Here is a 19819-nt window from a genome sequence, read left to right as displayed (position 1 = left end):
GGGTTCCTTGGACTTCCCACAGGGCAGGGAACCCTGATTGCTCTTTGGGCTGAGGAGGGAGGGGGACTTGATTGGGGGAGGGGGAGGGAAATGGGAGGCGGTGGCGAAGAAGAGACGGAGATCTTTAATAAATAAATAAATTTAGAAAAAAAAGAAAATGAGATGATAGAAAAAGTAAACAGAAAGGCAGTTGCTAGGAAAATACCCCAGAAAGCACAAACAGGTAAGCCGATGTTAATGAATACAAGGATTCCATTATTTTCTTGTCTGTTGATGTAATAAAACACCATGACCAAGGCAACTTACAGAGGAAGGAGTTTTGAGTTCTTATGGTCCATCATGGCATCAAGCAGCAGGCATGGCAGCTGCAGCAGGTTGTTGAGAGCTAGCATCTCAACCATGAGCTGTAGCAGAGAGCTCAAATGGAAAACAGGTGAGGCTTTCCCTCTCTCACTCCCTTCCCCCAACCACCGTGACATACTACTAAAACCTCCTGAAACAGAGCTACCAACTGAGGACCAAGTGTTTCGATGCTCAAGACTATGGGGGACATTTCTCATTTAAACCACAGCAAAGATAAAGGGGATGGTAGAGTGAACAGCCTTCACAAGGTCTTAGGTCAGTTCAGAAATGTACTCTAGGTGGTGCTAAAAGACATGCAGCTAATTAAGTCTAATAATCAGTTGAGACATGCTTGATCACTGGATAAGATAGTAGCCTCAACAGTATTTTTAAAAGCCAGATGGTGATGCCCATAGGTCAGAGCAATTCACAGACTCTCTTATAAACAGTGTGGCATGTTTTTATGGGTCAGTTTCATGACTACTAAATTATGGGTTGAATGGTATCCAAGGCCTTCACAGATAGAGTCAAGTTAAGATGGGATAAGTAAGGTAGGTGCCACCAGGAGACCTGTTCCTTATGAAGAGAATTGTATAGCGAGAAGGCTGTGAAGAGGCATCAGAAAAGAACACCATGTGAAGACCAGGGACTAGAACTGTGCACTCATGAACTAAGCGCTGCTAAAAATGACTGCCAAACCAGCAGAAGCCAAGGAAGGGCAAGGACAGATTCCCTCCAGGTTCTTAGGAAACATGGGTCTGTTTACACCTTGACTTCAGACTTCTACCATCTAGAACTGTGGGTCAATGAGTCTCTTTCTTTTTCTTTCTTTAAATTTATTTATTATGTATACAGAGTTCTGTCTGCATGTATGACTGCAGGCCAGAAGAGGGCAGAAGATCTCATTATTGATGGTTGCCAGCCACCGTGTGGTTGCTGGAAATTGAACTCAGGACCTTTGGAAAAGCAGGCAGTGCTCTTAACCTCTGAGCCATCTCTCCAGTCCCGAGTCTCTTTCTTTAAGCCATTTGGATTGTAGTGGTTTGTTAGAACAGCCCTGTGAAATGAATACAATTCACAGACAGTTTTTACACAGAAGTTTGGGGATTTTGGATAGAGTTTTCCCTTTTACATTTTAACAGTGGAATTGCTTAGAATGTACTAGAAAGAACAATTCACAATAAAGAAGACTGAGGTAATCTTTTACAAAGAGCACCTCTAATGACAGGAAGTGCAGGCTCCCTCTCAGTTTTGCTGAGTGCTCCATGGAAATACTCTTTACTGTCAGTAAGTCTTCATTCCTTCCTTCGGTTACTGCCCTGCTCGCACGACGGTCTCTTTTGCTCTGTCCCCAACCGTCCTCTTCTAGGTGGTACATTCCAACAAGCTAAAGAAGCATAGCTTGTTTAAAATAATTATATGTGCAAATCCATATTAATTTAATACTTAGCATTGCTATGGTGGGTTTCTTGGAGCAAACGCTGGGATCCAGTCTCTGCAGAGGTATCCTCCTCCCCCTCCCCAGTGTTGGGAGAAATATCCTACCTAACATGCCAGCTCCCCCCTGCCAACCTCCCTGAAAGAGTCCATTAGAGTGCAGGCAACCCTGCCTGCTTCTAAAAGCCATTCTCTGCAGGTGGAACTCTCAATGAAGCCAGGAAAGCCTCCAATAGATCCCATCAGTTTCGTCTATGATTTTCTTTTATTGGTTTTTATTGAGCTCTACATTTTTCTCTGCTCCCCTCCCTGCCTCTCCCCTCCCTTTCAAACCTCCCCCAAGGTCCCTGTGCTCTCAATTTACTCAGGAGATCTTGTCTTTTTCTACTTCCCATGTAGATTAGATTTATATATGTCTCTTAGTGCCCTTGTTGTTGTCTAAGTTCTTTGGGATTGTGATTTGTGGGCTGGTTTTCTTTGATTTTCAATGCTTAATAAGCAAATCATTTTTCACGGAGAAATTCTCGGGCAAACTAGCTGATGGGATGGGAGTGGTATGGTGGCTGAAGGACCATCCCAGTTCCTGTTTTCTGTTTCCAGAACGTTGCAAAGCAGATTGCAACTGCAAAGACATAAAGGCTGCAAGTTTGTGCCAATAGGCAGGAAAGATGGAGAAGCTAGGCCTGTGACCATCAGAAGCCTGCCCTGTGCTGAAATGAGCCAACCATAGCAGGAGTTTCATAATCTGAACCCTGGGAGCAAAGCCACTGTATAGTAATGGCGACAGGTTTGCCTAAGAGTAGAAGGCATCCATGGGAAGCAAACTAGCCATATGTGATGCAGGATTTTAGAGATGGACAAAACTCAAAATGACATTAAGATGGTGTGCAACCTCTACTTATAGGTGAAGATGCATAGAAAGAATTTAAACGTCTGCTCTCTGAAGTTTAGTCCCAAGAATGTCCCTGGCTGTACCTCCATCTAAGCACAAGGTGAGACAGTATTGGCTTCCTGTTATCAGTGTGCCTTTTACCCTGTTAACGTCAGCTTTTACATCTGGGAAACAACTTCTTTTTAGCAATGATCCAGAGTGAGCAAAGCTACATTTTAATATACTTACAACTTAGTTATGCTTATTCAATATTAACTCTCAGTCCCCGAGCTGAAATCTTCTTTGCAGAGAAATTGATCTATGAACAAGCCCTCAAATGTATCTGCTTAAAACTGTTCATGAACATTTATTTTCATTACATATCAGAAAGATGCCTACGCTTTTTCTCTGTATCTGTGGATTTTAATTTTATTTTCAGTAGCTACGATGTTCTTTGAATCTCATGAAAGCCGTTAATGGTCTTTGCCCAAGAAGAAAAGTAGATTTAGATACATATACAACCTACAGATTTTCTCCAGTTTCCTGCACCACTAGGGTTTCTCCATGGACCAAACACTCAAAGACCCAAGACTTTAGGCCTATGACTCACTCCCTTTGTAAACTTTATTATAAAAAAAAAATTGGGTGAAACATTCTACACTAAAGGTCAGAATGAGGCTAATGTAATTTCTTCAGCGAGTTTGAAGCAGGCACTGTTGGAGTTAGTACAAGGGCCTCTGGAGTGATGCTTCTAATGCACCCCCAGCTTCTGTGTCCACAGATGGTGTGAACTTGGCTTGCCCATGCATGGAGATGACCATGCACTTTATCTTCCAAGATTGTTCAAAGAAAGTATCAAAATTGTGAAAATTCAGGAGTGTGAGTTATCATTGCTGTAACCAGCCCACAGTCACCAAGCCCATTGTGCCAGTCAGTATATATGTCTGGTACATGAAGTGTGGAAATAAATCATTTACCAAATACTTCAATCTAGAGTTCTCACTTGATAAAAGCATCAAGCAGAATTTTTAATCCAGGAATGACGATATTTAAAAGGACGTCTTCAGTCACCTTATCCTGGCCCACACCACCGGGAGACGCCACCTCTTCCACCAGAGGCCAGACCAACATTCTGAACCCCAGGTAAGATTGCCCCACCCTCTGCCCTGCTTGCAGCCACTCAGTTTAACCCCAAGTGATCTCCTCTCCTTATTACCTTATCCAGGCCTACACACATCTCTTCCAGAAGCTTCCTCTTCCATCAGAGACCAGGCCAGCATCCTGAACCCCAAAGGCCAGGCCAACTCCCTGAAAGCCTGACAGAAGCCTCCTACCCAACCAGAAGCCATGCCAGGATCCTGAAAACCAGAAGACCCCTGGCCATATCAGAGACTACACACACAGCCGGAACTCCAGCCCCAAACTTGGGCAGCAAACACCTGCTGGACCAGAGGTCAACCAGCCCATCAGAAAACCAGCCCCCAATGTGGAAAACCCTCTATTCAACCACAGGCTGATGTGGGAATGATTTCTTATTAATAAAGAAACTGCCTAGGCCCATTTCATAGGCCAACCCTTAGGTAGGCGGAGAAAACAGAACAGGATGCTGGGAGAAAGAAGCTGAGTCAGTGAGTCGCCATGGTTCCCGCACTCCAGACATATGCAGGTTAAGATCATTCCTGGTAAGCCAGCTTGTAGACTACACAGATTAATAGAAATGGGTTAGATCAATATGTAAGAGCTAGCCAATAAGAGGCTGAAACTAATGGGTCAGGCAGTGTTTAAAAGAATAGTTTCCGTGTAATTATTTCGGGGCATAAGCTAAGCTAGCCATGTGGGCGGCTGGGTGCTGGGGACTCAGCCCCGCCGCTCTTATTTCAACAACAGGCCATGGCAGTAAGAAGACCAGAGAAGAAACAGAAACCAAGGAAGAAAACACCTGTCTAGCAAAGACAAATCCAGAAATTGAAACCCAGACCTATAATTACTCCAAATCCAGATGTCTTGGGGGTATGTGACAGCACACACCTTTAATTCCAGCACTCAGAAGGCAGTGGTAGGTGGATCTTTGTGAGTTTGAGGCTAACCTGGTATGCAGAGCAAGTTCTAGGAGAGAAACTGTTTCTTGAAAAACCAAAACAAACAAAACAAAAGCACAAGGACAGCTAGGGCAATACATCACTACCAGAACACAGCCATCCCACTATAGCAAACCCTGAATATTCCAACACATCTGAAGCACAAGAAAATGACCTTAAAACCAACTTTATGGTGATGATAGAAGTCCTTAAAGAGAAAATGAATAAATCACTTAAAGAAATTAAGGAAATGGCAATTAAAAAATTGGAGGAAATCAATATATCTCTTACAGAATGTCAGAAAAACGAGAAAACACAGTTGACAGAAATGAATAAAACTGTTCAAGGCCTGGAAATGGAAATAGAAGAAATAAGGAAAACAAAAATTGAGGGAATTCTGTAAGGGGAAAAATCTAGATAAGCAAACATACATTGAACTTCACACATTAATATTGGGAGACTTCACTACACCACTCTCAACAACGGACAGATCGTCCACATAAAAACTAAACAGAGAAATACTAGAGCAAACAGATGTTATGACCCAAATGAACCTTAAGATATCCACAGAACATTTCACTCAAAAACAAAATAATGCACTTTCTTCTCAGCACCTCATGGAATGTTATCCAAATTTGACCACATACTCAGTCACATAACAAACCTCAACAGATACAAGAAAATTTGAAATAACCCCCTGCATCCTATCCGATCACCATGGATTAAAGAATACTTTTAATGAAGTGACTGAATATAAGATTAGCTCAAAAAATCAGCAGCTTTCCTATGCATAAGCAATAAATGAGCTGAAAACAAATCAAGGAAACAATACCCTTCATTCACAATAGCCACAAATAATACAAAATATCTTGATGTAACTAAGCAAGTGAGAGACCTGTGAAGAAAGAAATTGGAGAAGATATTAGAAGATGGAAAGATCACCCATACTCATGGATTAGTAGGATTAACATAGTAAAAATGGCCATCTTACCAAAAGTAATCTACAGATTCAACACAATCCCCATTAAAGCCCCAACACAATTCTTTACAGACCTTGAAAGAACAATACTCAACATTATATGTAAAAACAAAAAAATCCCTGGATACCAAAACAATCCTGTACAATAAAGGAACTTCAGGAGGCATCACCATGCCTGATCTCAAACTCTACTACAGAACTATATGGTATTGTCATAAAACAGACAGGTGGATCAATGGAATCGAATTGAAAGCCCAGACATAAATTTACACACCTGTGAACACCTAATTTTTGATAAAGAAGCCAAAATTATACAATGGAAAAGAGCATCTTCAACAAGTGGTGCTGGTCTAATCTAACTGGATGTCAATATGTAGAAGAATGCAAATAGAGCCATATCTATCCCCATGCACCAATCTCAAGTCCAAGTAGATCAAAGTCCTCAACATAAATCCAGATACATTGAACCAGATAGATGAGAAAGAGAAATAACTTTGAACACATTGGCACAGGAGACAACTTCCTGAATGGAACACAAATAACATGGGTACTAAGATTGACAACTAATAAATGAGACCTCATGAAACTAAAAAGTTTTTGTAAGGCAAAGGATACCATCAATAAGACAAAATAGCAGACTACAGAATGGGAAAAGATCTTTGTCAATCCTACATCTGACAGAGGCTTGATTTCAAAATACACATAGAACTCAAGAAACTAGACATCAAAATACAAAACAAAAACAAACAAGCAAAAACCCAAATAACCCAATTTAAAAACAGGGTACAGATCTAAACAGAGAATTCCCAACAGGAAAATCTCAAATGGTTGAGAAACACTTAAAGAAATGTTCAACATCCTTAGCCATCTGGGAAATGCAAATCAAAATGACTCCGAGATTCCATCTTAAACCCATCAGAATGGCTAAGATCAAAAACACAAGTGACTATTCATGCTGGAGAGGATGTGGAGCAAGGGGAACACTTCTCCATTGCTAGTGGGAGTGTAAACATGCACAATTACTTTGGAAATGACATCATGAAATTTGCAGGCAAATGGATGGAACTAGAAAAAAATCATCTTGAATGAGGTAACCCAGACTCAGAAAGACAGCATGGTATGTACTCATAAGTGGGTATTAGCTGTATAAGTAAAAGACAACCATGCTACAATCCACAGACCCAGAGAGGCTAGGTAACAAGGAGGGCTCAAGGGGAATATGTGGATCTTCCTGGGAAGGAGAAATAGATTTTTATGGGCAGACTAGGGGCAGGTGGGTATGCAAACATGAGGAATAAGGTTCTGTGGGTGTCGTATTTAAGAGGCATTTGCCTGAAAACCACAGCTATTTACCGCTATTTTCTTTGTTTTACATTTCTTGCTTACATTTAAATCTAGAATTGTATAGATAGTGACAGATTTTGCCCTTTATTCCCTCAACTGTGCTTCAGGTTGCAAAGTCTCAAGTTTGTTGATTCTTCTACTAGCTCAACCCTTCTATTAAGCTGCTAGTATTTGGCTTTGAGCCTAAAATTTTCCTTGGGTTTTAATAAAGATTATTTACTATCCCTAATGGTTGAGGAATTACTAAGCTTTCCTCAGTCCTTTGAATCGGCTTCCTTTAGTTTTGAACAATATTGCTTATCACTTAACTGGTACACCTCTCAAAGGTTTCTAGTTTCTCCCTGATCACAATTTTAATTATTTTATAATTTTGTATTAAAACTGGACATTTTATGTAATGTTTTCCACCCTTCTTCCTGTCATCTCTCTCTCTCTCCCTCCCTCCCTCCCTCTTTCCTTCCCTCCCTCTCTCTCACACACACACACACACAAACCCCTCAGATACTTTACTTTGCAGTGACCTGACTGGGCTAAATCAGAAGCCTAGTTCTGCCTAAGATGTTATTATTCAAGTACCCATTGTCTGATGTTTTAAGTCTCCCTTTCCCAGAATTACTCTTGGGTCTGCATGTTTAGTGGTCAGCCCTCTCCATCTGTGAGGTGTGTACGCCCTTTGTTACAGTCTTAAAGACAAACAGCTTTCACTGCTGAGGGACTTTACAGATTTACCAGTGTTTAGCCAGGAACTTGAAATCCAGAATCCCTTTGGTCACTCTTCTGAGGTTACAGCTTGCAGCATGTGTGCAGTTAGAAGGGTATTGCTTTTCCCCAGGTCCCACTTTCACTGACCCTGTCCTGAAATTCCTCGGTGGTACCTCTGGTATGACCCACAGCTGTTGCTCTTCCCTAAGCTCTTGCTGATTGCTCTTTTTAGCAATACTGAGGTAGGAACTGTTTGTTTTGAATAAAACTATGGTGGGCGTAAGGCATCATTCTGACTGGATTAAAGAATACCCTGAAAACTGTTAAGTGGTTTTTGTTTTGTTTTGACGTGTAAGGGCTTTTTCCAAAGAATAGGTGGGCTTCTGTCCTTTGATGACAGAACTAAAGTCCCCTAGTGTAATGATATTTCATTTGTATTTTAATACATAAAGCTTGCCTGAAGATCAGAGAGTAAAACAGTCCCACTGGTCAGGCTTACACACCAGGCAGTGGTGACACACATGTTTAATTCCAGTAGCCACATTAGTCTGCCATAGAAACCGGGTGGTAGTGATGCACGCCTTTAATCCTAGCACTAGAGAGTAATATAAGAAGGGAGGAGACAGTTTTCAGACATAGTTTCATTCTGAGATTTCTGGAGGTAGTATCACCATTTCAGACTAAGGTAGAGGTAAGAGCCAGTGTCTGGCTGTTTCGTTTTTCTGACCTTAAGGTTGAATCCCAATATATGTCTCTGAGTTTTATTAATCTTGCTACACCCTAGCTCTCAGGCTTTTGATCTTGGACTGAAGAATTAGAGTCAAAGATGCATTACCAGCATCTTTGAGTCTCTAGTCTGCAGACTATTTATAGGGCTTCTCAGACTCCCTAACTGCAGAAGCCAGTCCCTCCAACAGAAGTCAACATGTATGCTGCTATCTTGTTAGTTCTACCTCTAAGGAACCTAATAGAGACTCCCTGAAATAGGCAATATGCTAGACTTTGAAGCTCACTCTAGCTCTTTTCTGAAAAGAATTTTTGCTTATGAAGCTAGAGATTAGGGAAAGAGTTATTGGCAGAGCAGTGCTGAGAAAAATGCAGTCAGCAAAGTTTAGTACAGAGAACTTTAGGCCACTGAGAAATACTGTATTCCATAGACGAGGTTTTTCTTTAGATGAGTCATGCAGATTACCTTGTGCCCTTTTCTATAAATCAGTTTCCTTACTATTATTTTGTTTAGAAATCCAGTTCTCAGTGTACATCTTAACATTTTCAAGATGTGAAAGCCAATCATGTCATTAATATTTTGCTCTTTTAATATTTTTATTATTTGTTCTATTTCTTAATAAGAAAACATCTCACATGTATGGACATTTTGCCTGCATGAACGTCTATTCACATGCATGCAGTGTCCTTGGAGGCTAGAAGAGGCAGTTAGAATTCATGAAACTGGGGTTACAATGGATTGTGGGCCAACACGTGGGTGCTAGGCCCTGAAGCTGGGCCCTCTATGAGAGCAACAGGTGTTCTTCTCTTAACCACTGAGCCTCTCTCAAGCCCCTGAAATGTATTTTGAGTGTTACAGACTGTCAGGGTAGCCTCTTCTCTCCTATTCCCAGGAAGTAATACATGTTATGTATGGGCCTATCCTTAAGAGCGAAGTTCAGCTAAAAGTGTTTCCCAACAGAGCCAAGGATAAGTTGCCATAATTGTGACCTTTCTCAAAGTTCATCTATAATTTTGGAAGAAAAAAGGAAAGTCCCATACTTATTCTGTAGTCTTCACAGACAGAGAGAAGGGGAGGCATTTCCTATTAGAATTTCTATTAGGTTTTAGCTCAGTTAAAAACAAAGAACTCTCATGTAAACACAAGCTTAAGTTTAATTGAAGAAAACCTTCAAAACCTTCATTAACAACAAATAAGGACATTTTAACAATGTTTACCATTCTTTAAACATCATGTACATTATTAATATATACTGTGTATTTCCAATCAATTCCACTCAGGCTCAATTCAAGAAACACAATTATAACAGGTTTTATACAAAAAATACTTCACTAAGAAAGTAGGTAAACTGCACAAAAACAGTACAAGTATAATGTGCATAGCAATATAGCTTGAAGCATCTATTTATGGCTTTGTTTAAATCAAAACTATAAGGGGAATGGGCCCACTTAGGACCTACTGTTACAGTTGACATATGTAAACTGTTCACATCATTTTTAGGCACTTGCTAACAATAGTGTTTAATCCCTGAAAAAAATAAAACATATGCCCCAACCAAATAAAAAAAAAGTCAGAAATAAAAAACAAGAAAATAACATGGGTACAATCTTCTTTTTAAATCACCCACTTTTATTAATGCATGCACAGAACTGAAAGAAAATAATTTTTTGTATGATAAACCTTCTGTGCAAATTTACATAATCAAGTACAAAAATATGTACATTTTGTTATATACAAAAAAGAAGCCCTGAAGTTTTGATCCAATCAATGAAAATGTCATTAATATGTATAGTAACAACAAAGCAAAAAATGATGCTGTACGTCATTTTTTAATAGAACTTCATTATTCAATGAGGCAAAAAATTGATACAAATGTTTATGGTAAAGTTAAATCAATGGGTTGTTATAAAATGTCCATTTTGAAATTGTTGGGCATGTCTCTTACGAATTGTTCTTAAAGATTTATGAATTGCTACAGAGTCCGTCATTAATGCTTGTTTCTCTATTTTCAAATGCCAACTATTAATACTATTTTGGGTTGTTGGTCATCCTGAAATATTACTAATGAAAATGTTATGTCCTAATGTGGACATGTTTTGGTAAAAATAGTAATTAAACACAAGCAAAAATATGATCTGCTTTGCTAACCTTGCTTTAAAATATTGTATCTGTAAAAATAAGTTGTTTGAATTTTCAAGAAAAGCCATTCCCTTTGAGGTGTTTCTATGTTTTCTGTTCATTGTGAAAGGATGCCAACCAATGGAGGAAAAAAAAAAAACTATTTGGCTATGGTCACTTCTAATCAGATAAGCACAATTCTGTGCAAGGGAACAACTGGAGAACAGAACCAAATTCAGGAAAATGTTGATTTTCAAGTGGATTTTAGAGAAAATTTCTTTCTTCTCTGGAGACTGCCTCATTTACTGAAGTGATTCAGACAGTCACAGAGTAAGAGAATCATCTTGAGGGTATTCCAATCTGACACAGGGCAGAGTAACGGCAACAGGACTTACTTGCCCAAAACACTTCAAGCATTATTTTAAGTTTAACTATAGTCCAGTAAGATGTAGCTTCGAAGGAACATAATACCTTTCAAATGAACTGTAACAGACAGAAAGTAACCTTATCAAGCTTAGGCCATCTTCACAAGTGGTAAGAAACTCGTGTGAGACGGTTCTTCATCTCCAGAGAAAACTCGTTTGTCAGATCTGTAAGGCTGGTTGGAGAAGAAAGCGAATGGGGCTGTCCATTACCCTCTGCTCAAGTCTCTAAACTCAACTGGAAAACTCTTATCAAAAATTTCCTTAGCCCTACCTTCCCACAGATGCATCTTTAAACAACTAAAACAAGGCTCATCTGTGCCAATTACTTTCTTTCAAAACATGTGAACTGTGGCATTTTCAAGTACCACACATAAAGCTTTTCTTCTTCCACAGAAATATAACCAACTCTTAAAATGTTCAAAAACTATATTGATGTAGAAAAATGCCTGAATTATGGTAACTTAGCCCATTTTTTCCTTCTAAAGTCTCTTTCCTTTGTAATCACAGTAAGTTATTCTAACACATTCCAATCCCGAGTAGCTTCCACTAAATGTCTCTGCCCATGGCCAGCCCACATATCCTGATTGTCAAAAACTCGACCACAGAACCAGCAGTTAAACTTAGTTTTCAAGACATTTTCAGAGGTAGATTTTACAATCTGGTAATTATTTTTGCTTGTCTTTTTGAGTGTTAGTTTTAGCACAAATCTTTCTTTCACAGAATTAGCAGGTTTAAGCATTTTGTGTCTCTTGGAAAAGTCATTGTAAGTTGTTTCTGAAGTATTATAATAAACTGGCTTCAGTAAAGCATTAATAGTTGTTTGTGACAATGAAACCTTCAGTACACGTCCATTAAACTTTGCAATAGTTTTCATCACACGTTCTACTTCTGGGGCATCTGCATCAGGATGGTTCAAAACCACAACTGGTTGGTTTCTCCTAGGACATTTCACCAGTTGTTTGGAATTAAAAGGAAAAAGTCTCAAAGTTCTACCTGAATCCTTTGAAAGCCTCGGTCTGCTAAATGCCAATGTTTCCTGGACATCGTCAGAATTAGCCTTTTCTCTACACTTTCTATGTAATGTGGACTTTTTTCTTGGAGGTTCTTGGTAATTATCAATATACTTTCGTTTACAGCTTCTGTTTCTAGATACAATGGTGCTTTCAGAATCTTGACTTATACGAGTCTTAATTTTTGCAAATTTATCTTTACAAGTCTTCCTTTTATTGAAATTTCTCTCATTTATACAATTGGCTTTATACCTTAATGCTCTAGTCTCTGAGTGCTCACTGATACATGCTGGTTCCTCAGAAGATTCTGCGCATGCTGCAGTAGAAGAATGAACAACTTCATTTGCTGGCATTAAATCATTTACTAAGACTGGTAAGGCATCTCTAGAAGATTCTGGCTCTTTCTGTTCTCCAAGTCCTGGTAGTTTAGATGGTACATTCTCTTTCTGGAATGAGGGTTCAGAGTTACTAACTGAAAGATTATTAGCAGCACTGACATTTAAAACAGGATTAAAAATTTTTACCAATATTTTCTGTGGTGCTCCTTCAGGTCTCTTTGGCTGAATATGTTGGTAAGGACCATTTCTGACTAACTTAGGCTTAAGCGGTTCAATATTATTTGGCATCATACACTTTAAAAACACAGCTTGTTTCCCATCAGGCATGAGGGTGTACAGAGATGCTTTGGGCAAGGTTTCACTCTGTAGCTTTCCTGTATCCAAGATATTCATCTTAGGGCCCTGCTGCTCAGGTAGAATGTTAGGAAAACGAACAGCTCTCACTGAAGAAGCCACTGATGTTTTAATAATGTAAGGACCCTTCAATGGTGACACATTTGCTGAGCAACTTTTCATGCTGACACAACTGCCACCACCGGAGCAAAGTGTAGGGGTAAGAAAGTTATTGTTTGCTTCTACCTTAAGAAAAGGTGTTTTGCAAGGTTCTGTAGTTACAGTTCCATAGCTGGGAACATTCTCAGTTTTGACAGTGTGAACACCTTCAGGTTTCCCTTTATTAAGTGTCAAAAGCACTCCAGGTTTCTTGTTCACAAGGAGAGAAGCAGGTGCACTCTGCTTATTAACCAAAGGGAGTGGTCTTCCAGAGAAAACGTGAAATCCAGGTTTGTTAGCAACTTGCAGTGGTATAAGAAAACCTTTTGGAGTTTGAACAAATACAGGATTTCTCTGTTCTGAGGTTAGAAATGGATTCTGAATATATACAGGACCTGAATTTTGTGTGGTGGTTCGGAGTTTGTCTTTTACAAGTTGTTGTGTTATTATTGCATCTGACTGAGTCTTAAGTAGTGTGACGATATTTGGAATTTTAGCGGCCACCTCTGAATTTTTCACATCTTTTAATACTGTCACCACTTGTTTTTCTTGTCCATTACATTTTAAATTCAAATCATTTGTAGGCACACTAACACCTACACTGGGAGATGGAACTGGGAAGACGTCTTGTGCCTGGAAGTCTTTAGAAGATTCTACTACCATTTCTTCTTCCTCAACCTTTTTAAATGTTTGGTCACAATTGAGTGGAAGGTTTTTACTGGGAATGTTATCAGAATTTTCCTTTGTATCAGATTTTGGTTTCAATATATCTTGAAGTAACTGGTTTACTTCTGGTGGTAAAAATTCTGAAGCCTGCTGGCTTTGGAGAGAGAAAACAGATGTGATTCTAGGCATCATAGGGGAGCCAGGACTGGGAATGTCATTCCATTTAGTTTCTTCAGTAACACTCAATAAATTTTGGTTTTCATCAGTGTAGAGGCTTTGCTTATCAAAGTTTTGTCTTTCTTCTAAATTATATGGTTCTTCAATTTCAGCTTTTATTTTGAAAGTTCCGTCTTTATCATTTAATGGGCTGACAGATGTTAATGGGCTGCCCGAGTTGGAGCTCTCCTTTTTCATTAGTGGTGAAGGTGAATCACTATCACTAGCTGAGTCCTCAGTTGTTTCACTGGAAGAGTCCCTCGGAAGGTTTTCAAACCTTCCTGTTCTTGAAAACCTACGATGCTTGTAATTCACCTTTGAGTAATTATGAAAAGGTAATGATCCTTGGTTGGAGGACTCAAAAGAGCTGGAAGATTCGTCAGGTAACTCAGAGCTAACATAATTGATGCAATAGTTATGCATATCTCCACAACTGTATGCATTTGGCTTAGTGGTAAGGTTGACTTTATCTGGACTTTCAATGGTGGTGGTACCTAATGCATCTGGATGACTCTGAGTGGTATGATTTTCCCAAGAGTCAACATTATCTCTTGCTTCAACTTTTGTAGTCAAACTCACTGATGCACCAACTGATTCTGATGTTGTTGGCAAAGATAAACTTTTACTGTTATCTACCATCTGAAGCATATTAGTCTTTTCAGATGAGAAAGCCATTATTTCTTTTTCAGAAATTTCTTTCCTGGAAAGCACAGGAGACGAAGATGAAAGTGGAGCTGCTTTGACAAAATCTGTGTCATTCACCTCAGTTGTTACTCCAGTTGCAAATCCAGCGCTGTCCAAAGCTAGGGGTGGCAAATTAGCTGTACTATCCTTTTCTGTGTCTGCTTGTAAGGCTGGTGCAGGTAAATTCGGTTTACTGATAGGCAACAATTTTATTACAATATGCTGTCTCCCATCGACCACCTTGAAGCCCATAAACTTAGCATTGTAGTTAGCAGGAATTGTTATCTTATTATTTCTCACCAGTAACACTGTAGACCCTTGTACACTACTCTTCAAGGAACTTGAAGTAGCATTTGCTCCCTCGTCAGCTTTATTATATTGCCCAGGGGACAGCAAAGTTGACTTTTCTGATTCTGTGGGCTTATCATCATTCTCACAGTGCAGTCTTTCACCCTTTTCTTCATTTAATTGCTCTTGACTCTGGTCTTCAGATTTAGTCTGTGTTTTGTTCACTATATTAAACGTGTGAGCAGTTTTTCCAATACTTTCATCATTCCCATTGGTAACTGTCTTACGTTTCCAAAACGTCTTTGTTGGACCTATTTTGTATCTCTTAAGTATTAGTTTCAGTCCTGTCGTAGTTGTTGCCACTCTTGTATCATATTGGTCTTTTTCCAGTTTTTCTTTCGCATATAAGTGTTCTTTATGCAAAGTTATAACATGTCTGACAAGTTGGTCTTTATGAATGGCACCGTAGCTACAGTAGTGACAAGTGAAGGGAAGAGTACCAGAGTGGACACAAAGGTGCTTCTGAAGCTCTCCCTTGGTAACACAGAGGTGACGGCATTTTCCACATTTATAATGCATTTCTTTATGTCTGTGAATGTGCTGAACAAATGTGCCAACATCCTGGGTAAAGAATCTACACTCTTCACACTGAAAATTACCATTAACACAATGTTTAGACGTGAAGTGTTTTGTCAACTCCAATAAAGTATATGAACGCTCACTGTTACAAATGTCACATTTTACAAAAGTGCTCCTATGGGTTTTTCGGTGTTGTTTAAATATCTGAAAGTCATTTGCTGAAAAACTACACATTTCACAAGGAAATGAAGGCAACTCACCATGATGCCACATTTCAAAGTGTTTCTGCAAATCGTTTGGACTATACTGAGTACTGTCTTGGCATTTTAAACAACTGAAGTTGAGTATTTTTGCGGACATGTTTACACTCTCTTCTTCAGTTCGCTCAGATTTACAAGGCAGTACACACTCCTCAGCACAGCTTACAGTCTTTACACTGAAAGATTTCCTTGCAGTCTGTGGTTTACTCTGAAATAATATTCTGTATTTTTCAACTTCATGTTTCATTAACACTTCATTTGGAATATTTATCTTGGGCAAACTGATGTTCACATTTTTTAGCTCGTAATGAAAACTAGTTTCTGGAAGTTTTGGTGTAGGTATTGATCCGATAGTGTCTGCTGTCTTATTTCCTGCATCACATTTTCTCGAAGTAGTTTGTTTTTCATCACAAAATAGCTGTGTCTGTTCAAATGGCATGATTTAATTTTTAAAAAAATCCAGTTTCTTTTGTTCTGAAAAATTATGAAGTTATTTGTGACTTAAACACAAAACAATACTGAGCTGCAACATCTTCAAAATTACCAGGAATCAATTCACCTAAAATTAAACAAAGAATTGAAATTTTCATCACAAAATTCAAAGTAAATTTCTTATTTCTAAGTTCATTCTGACTCAACAAAGCAAAAATGCTAATCAAACACACATACTAAAGACACAAAGACCTGATCTGTTAAGAACACCCAGGTTTAGAGGAAGCGTCATCTAGCAATAGAAACAATATTATTAGCTTCTACTGTTTCTCCTTCCCTTAGCTTCATGGTCAGGCACTAGATGATGCCAAGATGACTGTTCAAGTTCAGTTAGCAGCCTTCAAGGTACAAAGTTCATTAAAAAACCTATCACTCCTCCAAAAGCACGACACAGTCTTGGCCCAAGTTTTCTTAACTGTTATTCCCTACAATAAGGCAAATTTCTATGAATGACCATACCTGATTTACAGGCCACTCATGGGAGTCAGAGGCATAAAACACCATCAAGCATGAACTGACATTAGGGACTATAGGATGCTTCCCTAGAAGAAAATCAGCATTATTACCAGATGGTATGAACAGACAAGATAAATGCAAAAAAGGAACATACACATATGAAGTTTGCTGTTTGTTTTGCATAAATAGAATATTACTTAAAAGACTTTAACATCTTAACTTTCTTTACTTTTGTATATACTTCTTTCAAAGAACACCAATGCAAACAGATCTAGTTTCCCCTTCCGATGACTTCAGAACATCTCAGAGTAGATATGCTGTGGACTACTTCTTACTGCTGGTGGAACTTAATTCCTACTCTTTTGCTATTCCAAAGGCTGCTACAGGCTCTGACCAGAGAACAAGATCTAGAAGGACACATTAAGCTGAGCTGCTCATGACTGGATGACTTTGTTCTTGTATTTTCTTTCTTGTAATGCACATATTAAAAAAAATTTTTAAAGCTAAAAACAAACAAAAAACAAAGACAGCTATAGAAACTATCATTCCATGTCACATTTATGCATATAATATTTCTGAAAGATATCTAGATTTACATTTCCTTCCACCCAATGTGCAATTCTGCAGTTCTAAAAATTTCTTATATCCAACAAAGTTAAAAACCGACAGAAGATTTATTATAAAAGAATTATATTTAATTTTTCTAATATATAACTTGTATTTATTTTTGTGCTCCTCTCTGATCAGAAAGACAAAGTGTTCATGAGTAACATAAGAGGTAAATGTGTATTTATCGTTTCCTCATGTATTAAAAGGGATTTAAATTGAAATGGCTATTGGTTGAAAACTGCAATATACTAAAAAACATAAAGTAAAAACTATAGATGCAAACTTTCAATCAACTATTTTATTATATTAATAAATTTCAAAGTAAAATTTTCAATGATGGTTATCAACAAGGATAACTGTCATCAAAGTAACTGATATGATAAGCCCATTAAGAGAGCAAACTAAGTTACTGACTCTAAAATATTTGAAATAGTGAACCTAGAATGGTATCTTTAAAACTTTAATATTACTACTACTAATATTATAACTACTACTACTAATGGTGGTGGTGGGGTATTTAACAGTAAAGGTCATATGAAGGGCATGGGGGACCTAAAAGAAGAAAACTACTTATAGTAACTAGAACTGTTAGAAAGTCAGGATATAAGGATGTCTGAATGAATGTTCCTTCATCCAGATGGAACTTAAAGATGATTCAGTAATGACCAGCTAGAGAAATGCTTAATTTACAAATAAATACCCTTAGCTTTTACTTAAATTTGATAACTTTCAATTAATGCAGAATGTCAATACACTCTTGGAAGAGCTCAAGTATTTCAGGTAGTTGAGGGCTTGTATCTCAAATTTCAACTTTACCTGGAGAATCTATCTGATCTTGAAGCATGTTTGCCCTGTAAGTGTGCAAGTAAAGTCACTAAAGAACAACTTATTCTAGAGTTGCCCCCTTTGGCTGAAAAACAGATGAATGGAAGGAAGGAAGGAAGGAAGGAAGGAAGGAAGGAAGGAAGGAAGGAAACTATGTTATAAATACCTCAGGTAATACAAGACAGGAATTTTATCATAATTTTCACTCCTACCTATTAAGCTAGTTTTTAATTACAGTCCAATTTTCATCTCCACCAACAAAGATTGCTGGTTATTTAAACTGTGGTTTTTATTAACTTATAAGTTTACCAACATCCTAAATCACTGAAATTAGACACTTTTGTAAACGTATTAAAATAATCTGCAATTTCTTACACCATGATGACCAACAAAAACTATAGGCTTTGACCACTGAAATAACAAAAAGAGTTAGCGGAGAAAAAGGTTTTTTTGTCCAAACTGGACTCAAATTCTGGGGCTCAAGCCACTTTCGCACCTCTGCTAGTGAGCAATGGAACTACCAGGACATGCATCATATTCAGACACGAGCCACCATTTCAAAGAGGAAGAAGCCCATTAGGAGACACTCATTCAATCAATATTTAATAAATATCAGTAAGTAAGAAAGTGACAAAATTTTGCCTCCTTTATCTACTAAACATACCTTGGGAGAGATGGAGACTTGAATGGAAGATCAAATTGGAGCTCTCTGGGTGACAAAAGGCTCAGGAAAGAGAGGAATCCAGAGTTTCCAGCTGACTTCAGAAGCTAGAAATAGGGAATTGCTATTATCAACTGTTAGGAGAGCTATAAAAGGAAAATTATTACTAAAGGCAAATGAACCTTCCTATACTAACAGATATCTCCCTCTGTCTAGTACTGTCTTTTCTTAAGATATGCTTAGGTCACCTTCCAATTAAAAAACTGAGAAAAATCTTGTTTTACCGCATCTCAATTGTTGATATCACTAGAAAAATTAAGCAGGAGCTTGACATTGTGGTGTATGCCTTTAATCCCAGCACTGGGAGGCAGAAGGATCTCTGTGAATTTGAGGCCAGTCTGGGCATATAGTGAGTTCCAGCTGGTCAAGGACACACAGTAGGAGCAAAGAAAAAAAGAAAAACAAGAAAGTAAAAGGATAAGCACAAATAACTGGATAAAGTGATGGGTGGGAAGGAGGGAGGGAGGGAACAATTTAAGTATTCAGAAAAACTTCTTTTTCTCTTTGTCTTATTCAGAGTGACTAATGAGTTATTGCTATTGATTAAAAAAAGAGAGAGAGAGACAAAGAAAATTTCTTTTAAAAATCAAGTAATACACAGCTCCTCCATATCCCCTGACCTCACTCAGGGGCAGGGAGATGCCTGAAACCAGAAGTACCTAAATACTGTATATACAGTTATCTTCTTACATATATCTATGATAAATTTAACCTATAATACAGACACAATAAAAGATGAATAATAAAATAGAATAATATGTATAATAAAAAAGTATGTAACTGTACTATATTCACCATTTTCTGGTATGAAGTCTGATGATACAATGTTCTCAAAGCAAGGTAAATAATAGAGATATTGTAGAATAGCATTGAGCTACTACACTGGGAAATAATATGTCATGAACATCAAGTTGACAACTAAGATACCCCCCAAGTGACTAGAAGGCAGGTACCAATACACAGCGTGGGCAGGCTAGACAAATAAATAATTCACACAAGGATATACAGAAATAGACTACAGCACACCTCTCAGAGTAGCATGCAATTAAAACATGAACTCATACAGCCGGGCAGTGGTGGCGCACACCTTTAATCCCAGCACTTGGGAGGCAGAGGCAGGCGGATCTCTGTGAGTTCGAGGCCAGCCTGGTCTACAAGAG

General features: G+C 38.3%; 1 protein-coding gene across 3 annotated transcripts in view; it reads right to left on the bottom strand.

Annotated features, from left to right (window-relative positions):
• Positions 1–9655: 9655 nt before the first annotated feature.
• Znf518a (zinc finger protein 518A) overlaps positions 9656–19819 on the bottom strand; it is a 24100-nt gene continuing 13936 nt past the window's right edge. For all 3 annotated transcript variants that reach the window (XM_005352264.3, XM_013348211.2, XM_005352265.3), the window contains 3 exons: positions 18603–18706; positions 16508–16590; positions 9656–16115 (listed from right to left, as the gene is read on the bottom strand). In XM_005352264.3, the coding sequence (XP_005352321.1) occupies positions 11535–15995 (4461 nt within the window). In that variant the 5' untranslated portion in view covers positions 15996–16115; positions 16508–16590; positions 18603–18706 and the 3' untranslated portion in view covers positions 9656–11534. The remainder of the gene's footprint in view (positions 16116–16507; positions 16591–18602; positions 18707–19819) is intronic.

Source organism: Microtus ochrogaster, chromosome 8 (genome assembly GCF_000317375.1).
Source record: "Microtus ochrogaster isolate Prairie Vole_2 chromosome 8, MicOch1.0, whole genome shotgun sequence".
Taxonomy (NCBI): Eukaryota; Metazoa; Chordata; class Mammalia; order Rodentia; family Cricetidae; genus Microtus; species Microtus ochrogaster.
The sequence above is the reverse complement of the archived record's forward strand: the minus strand, read 5'-3'. Positions and strand labels throughout refer to the sequence as shown.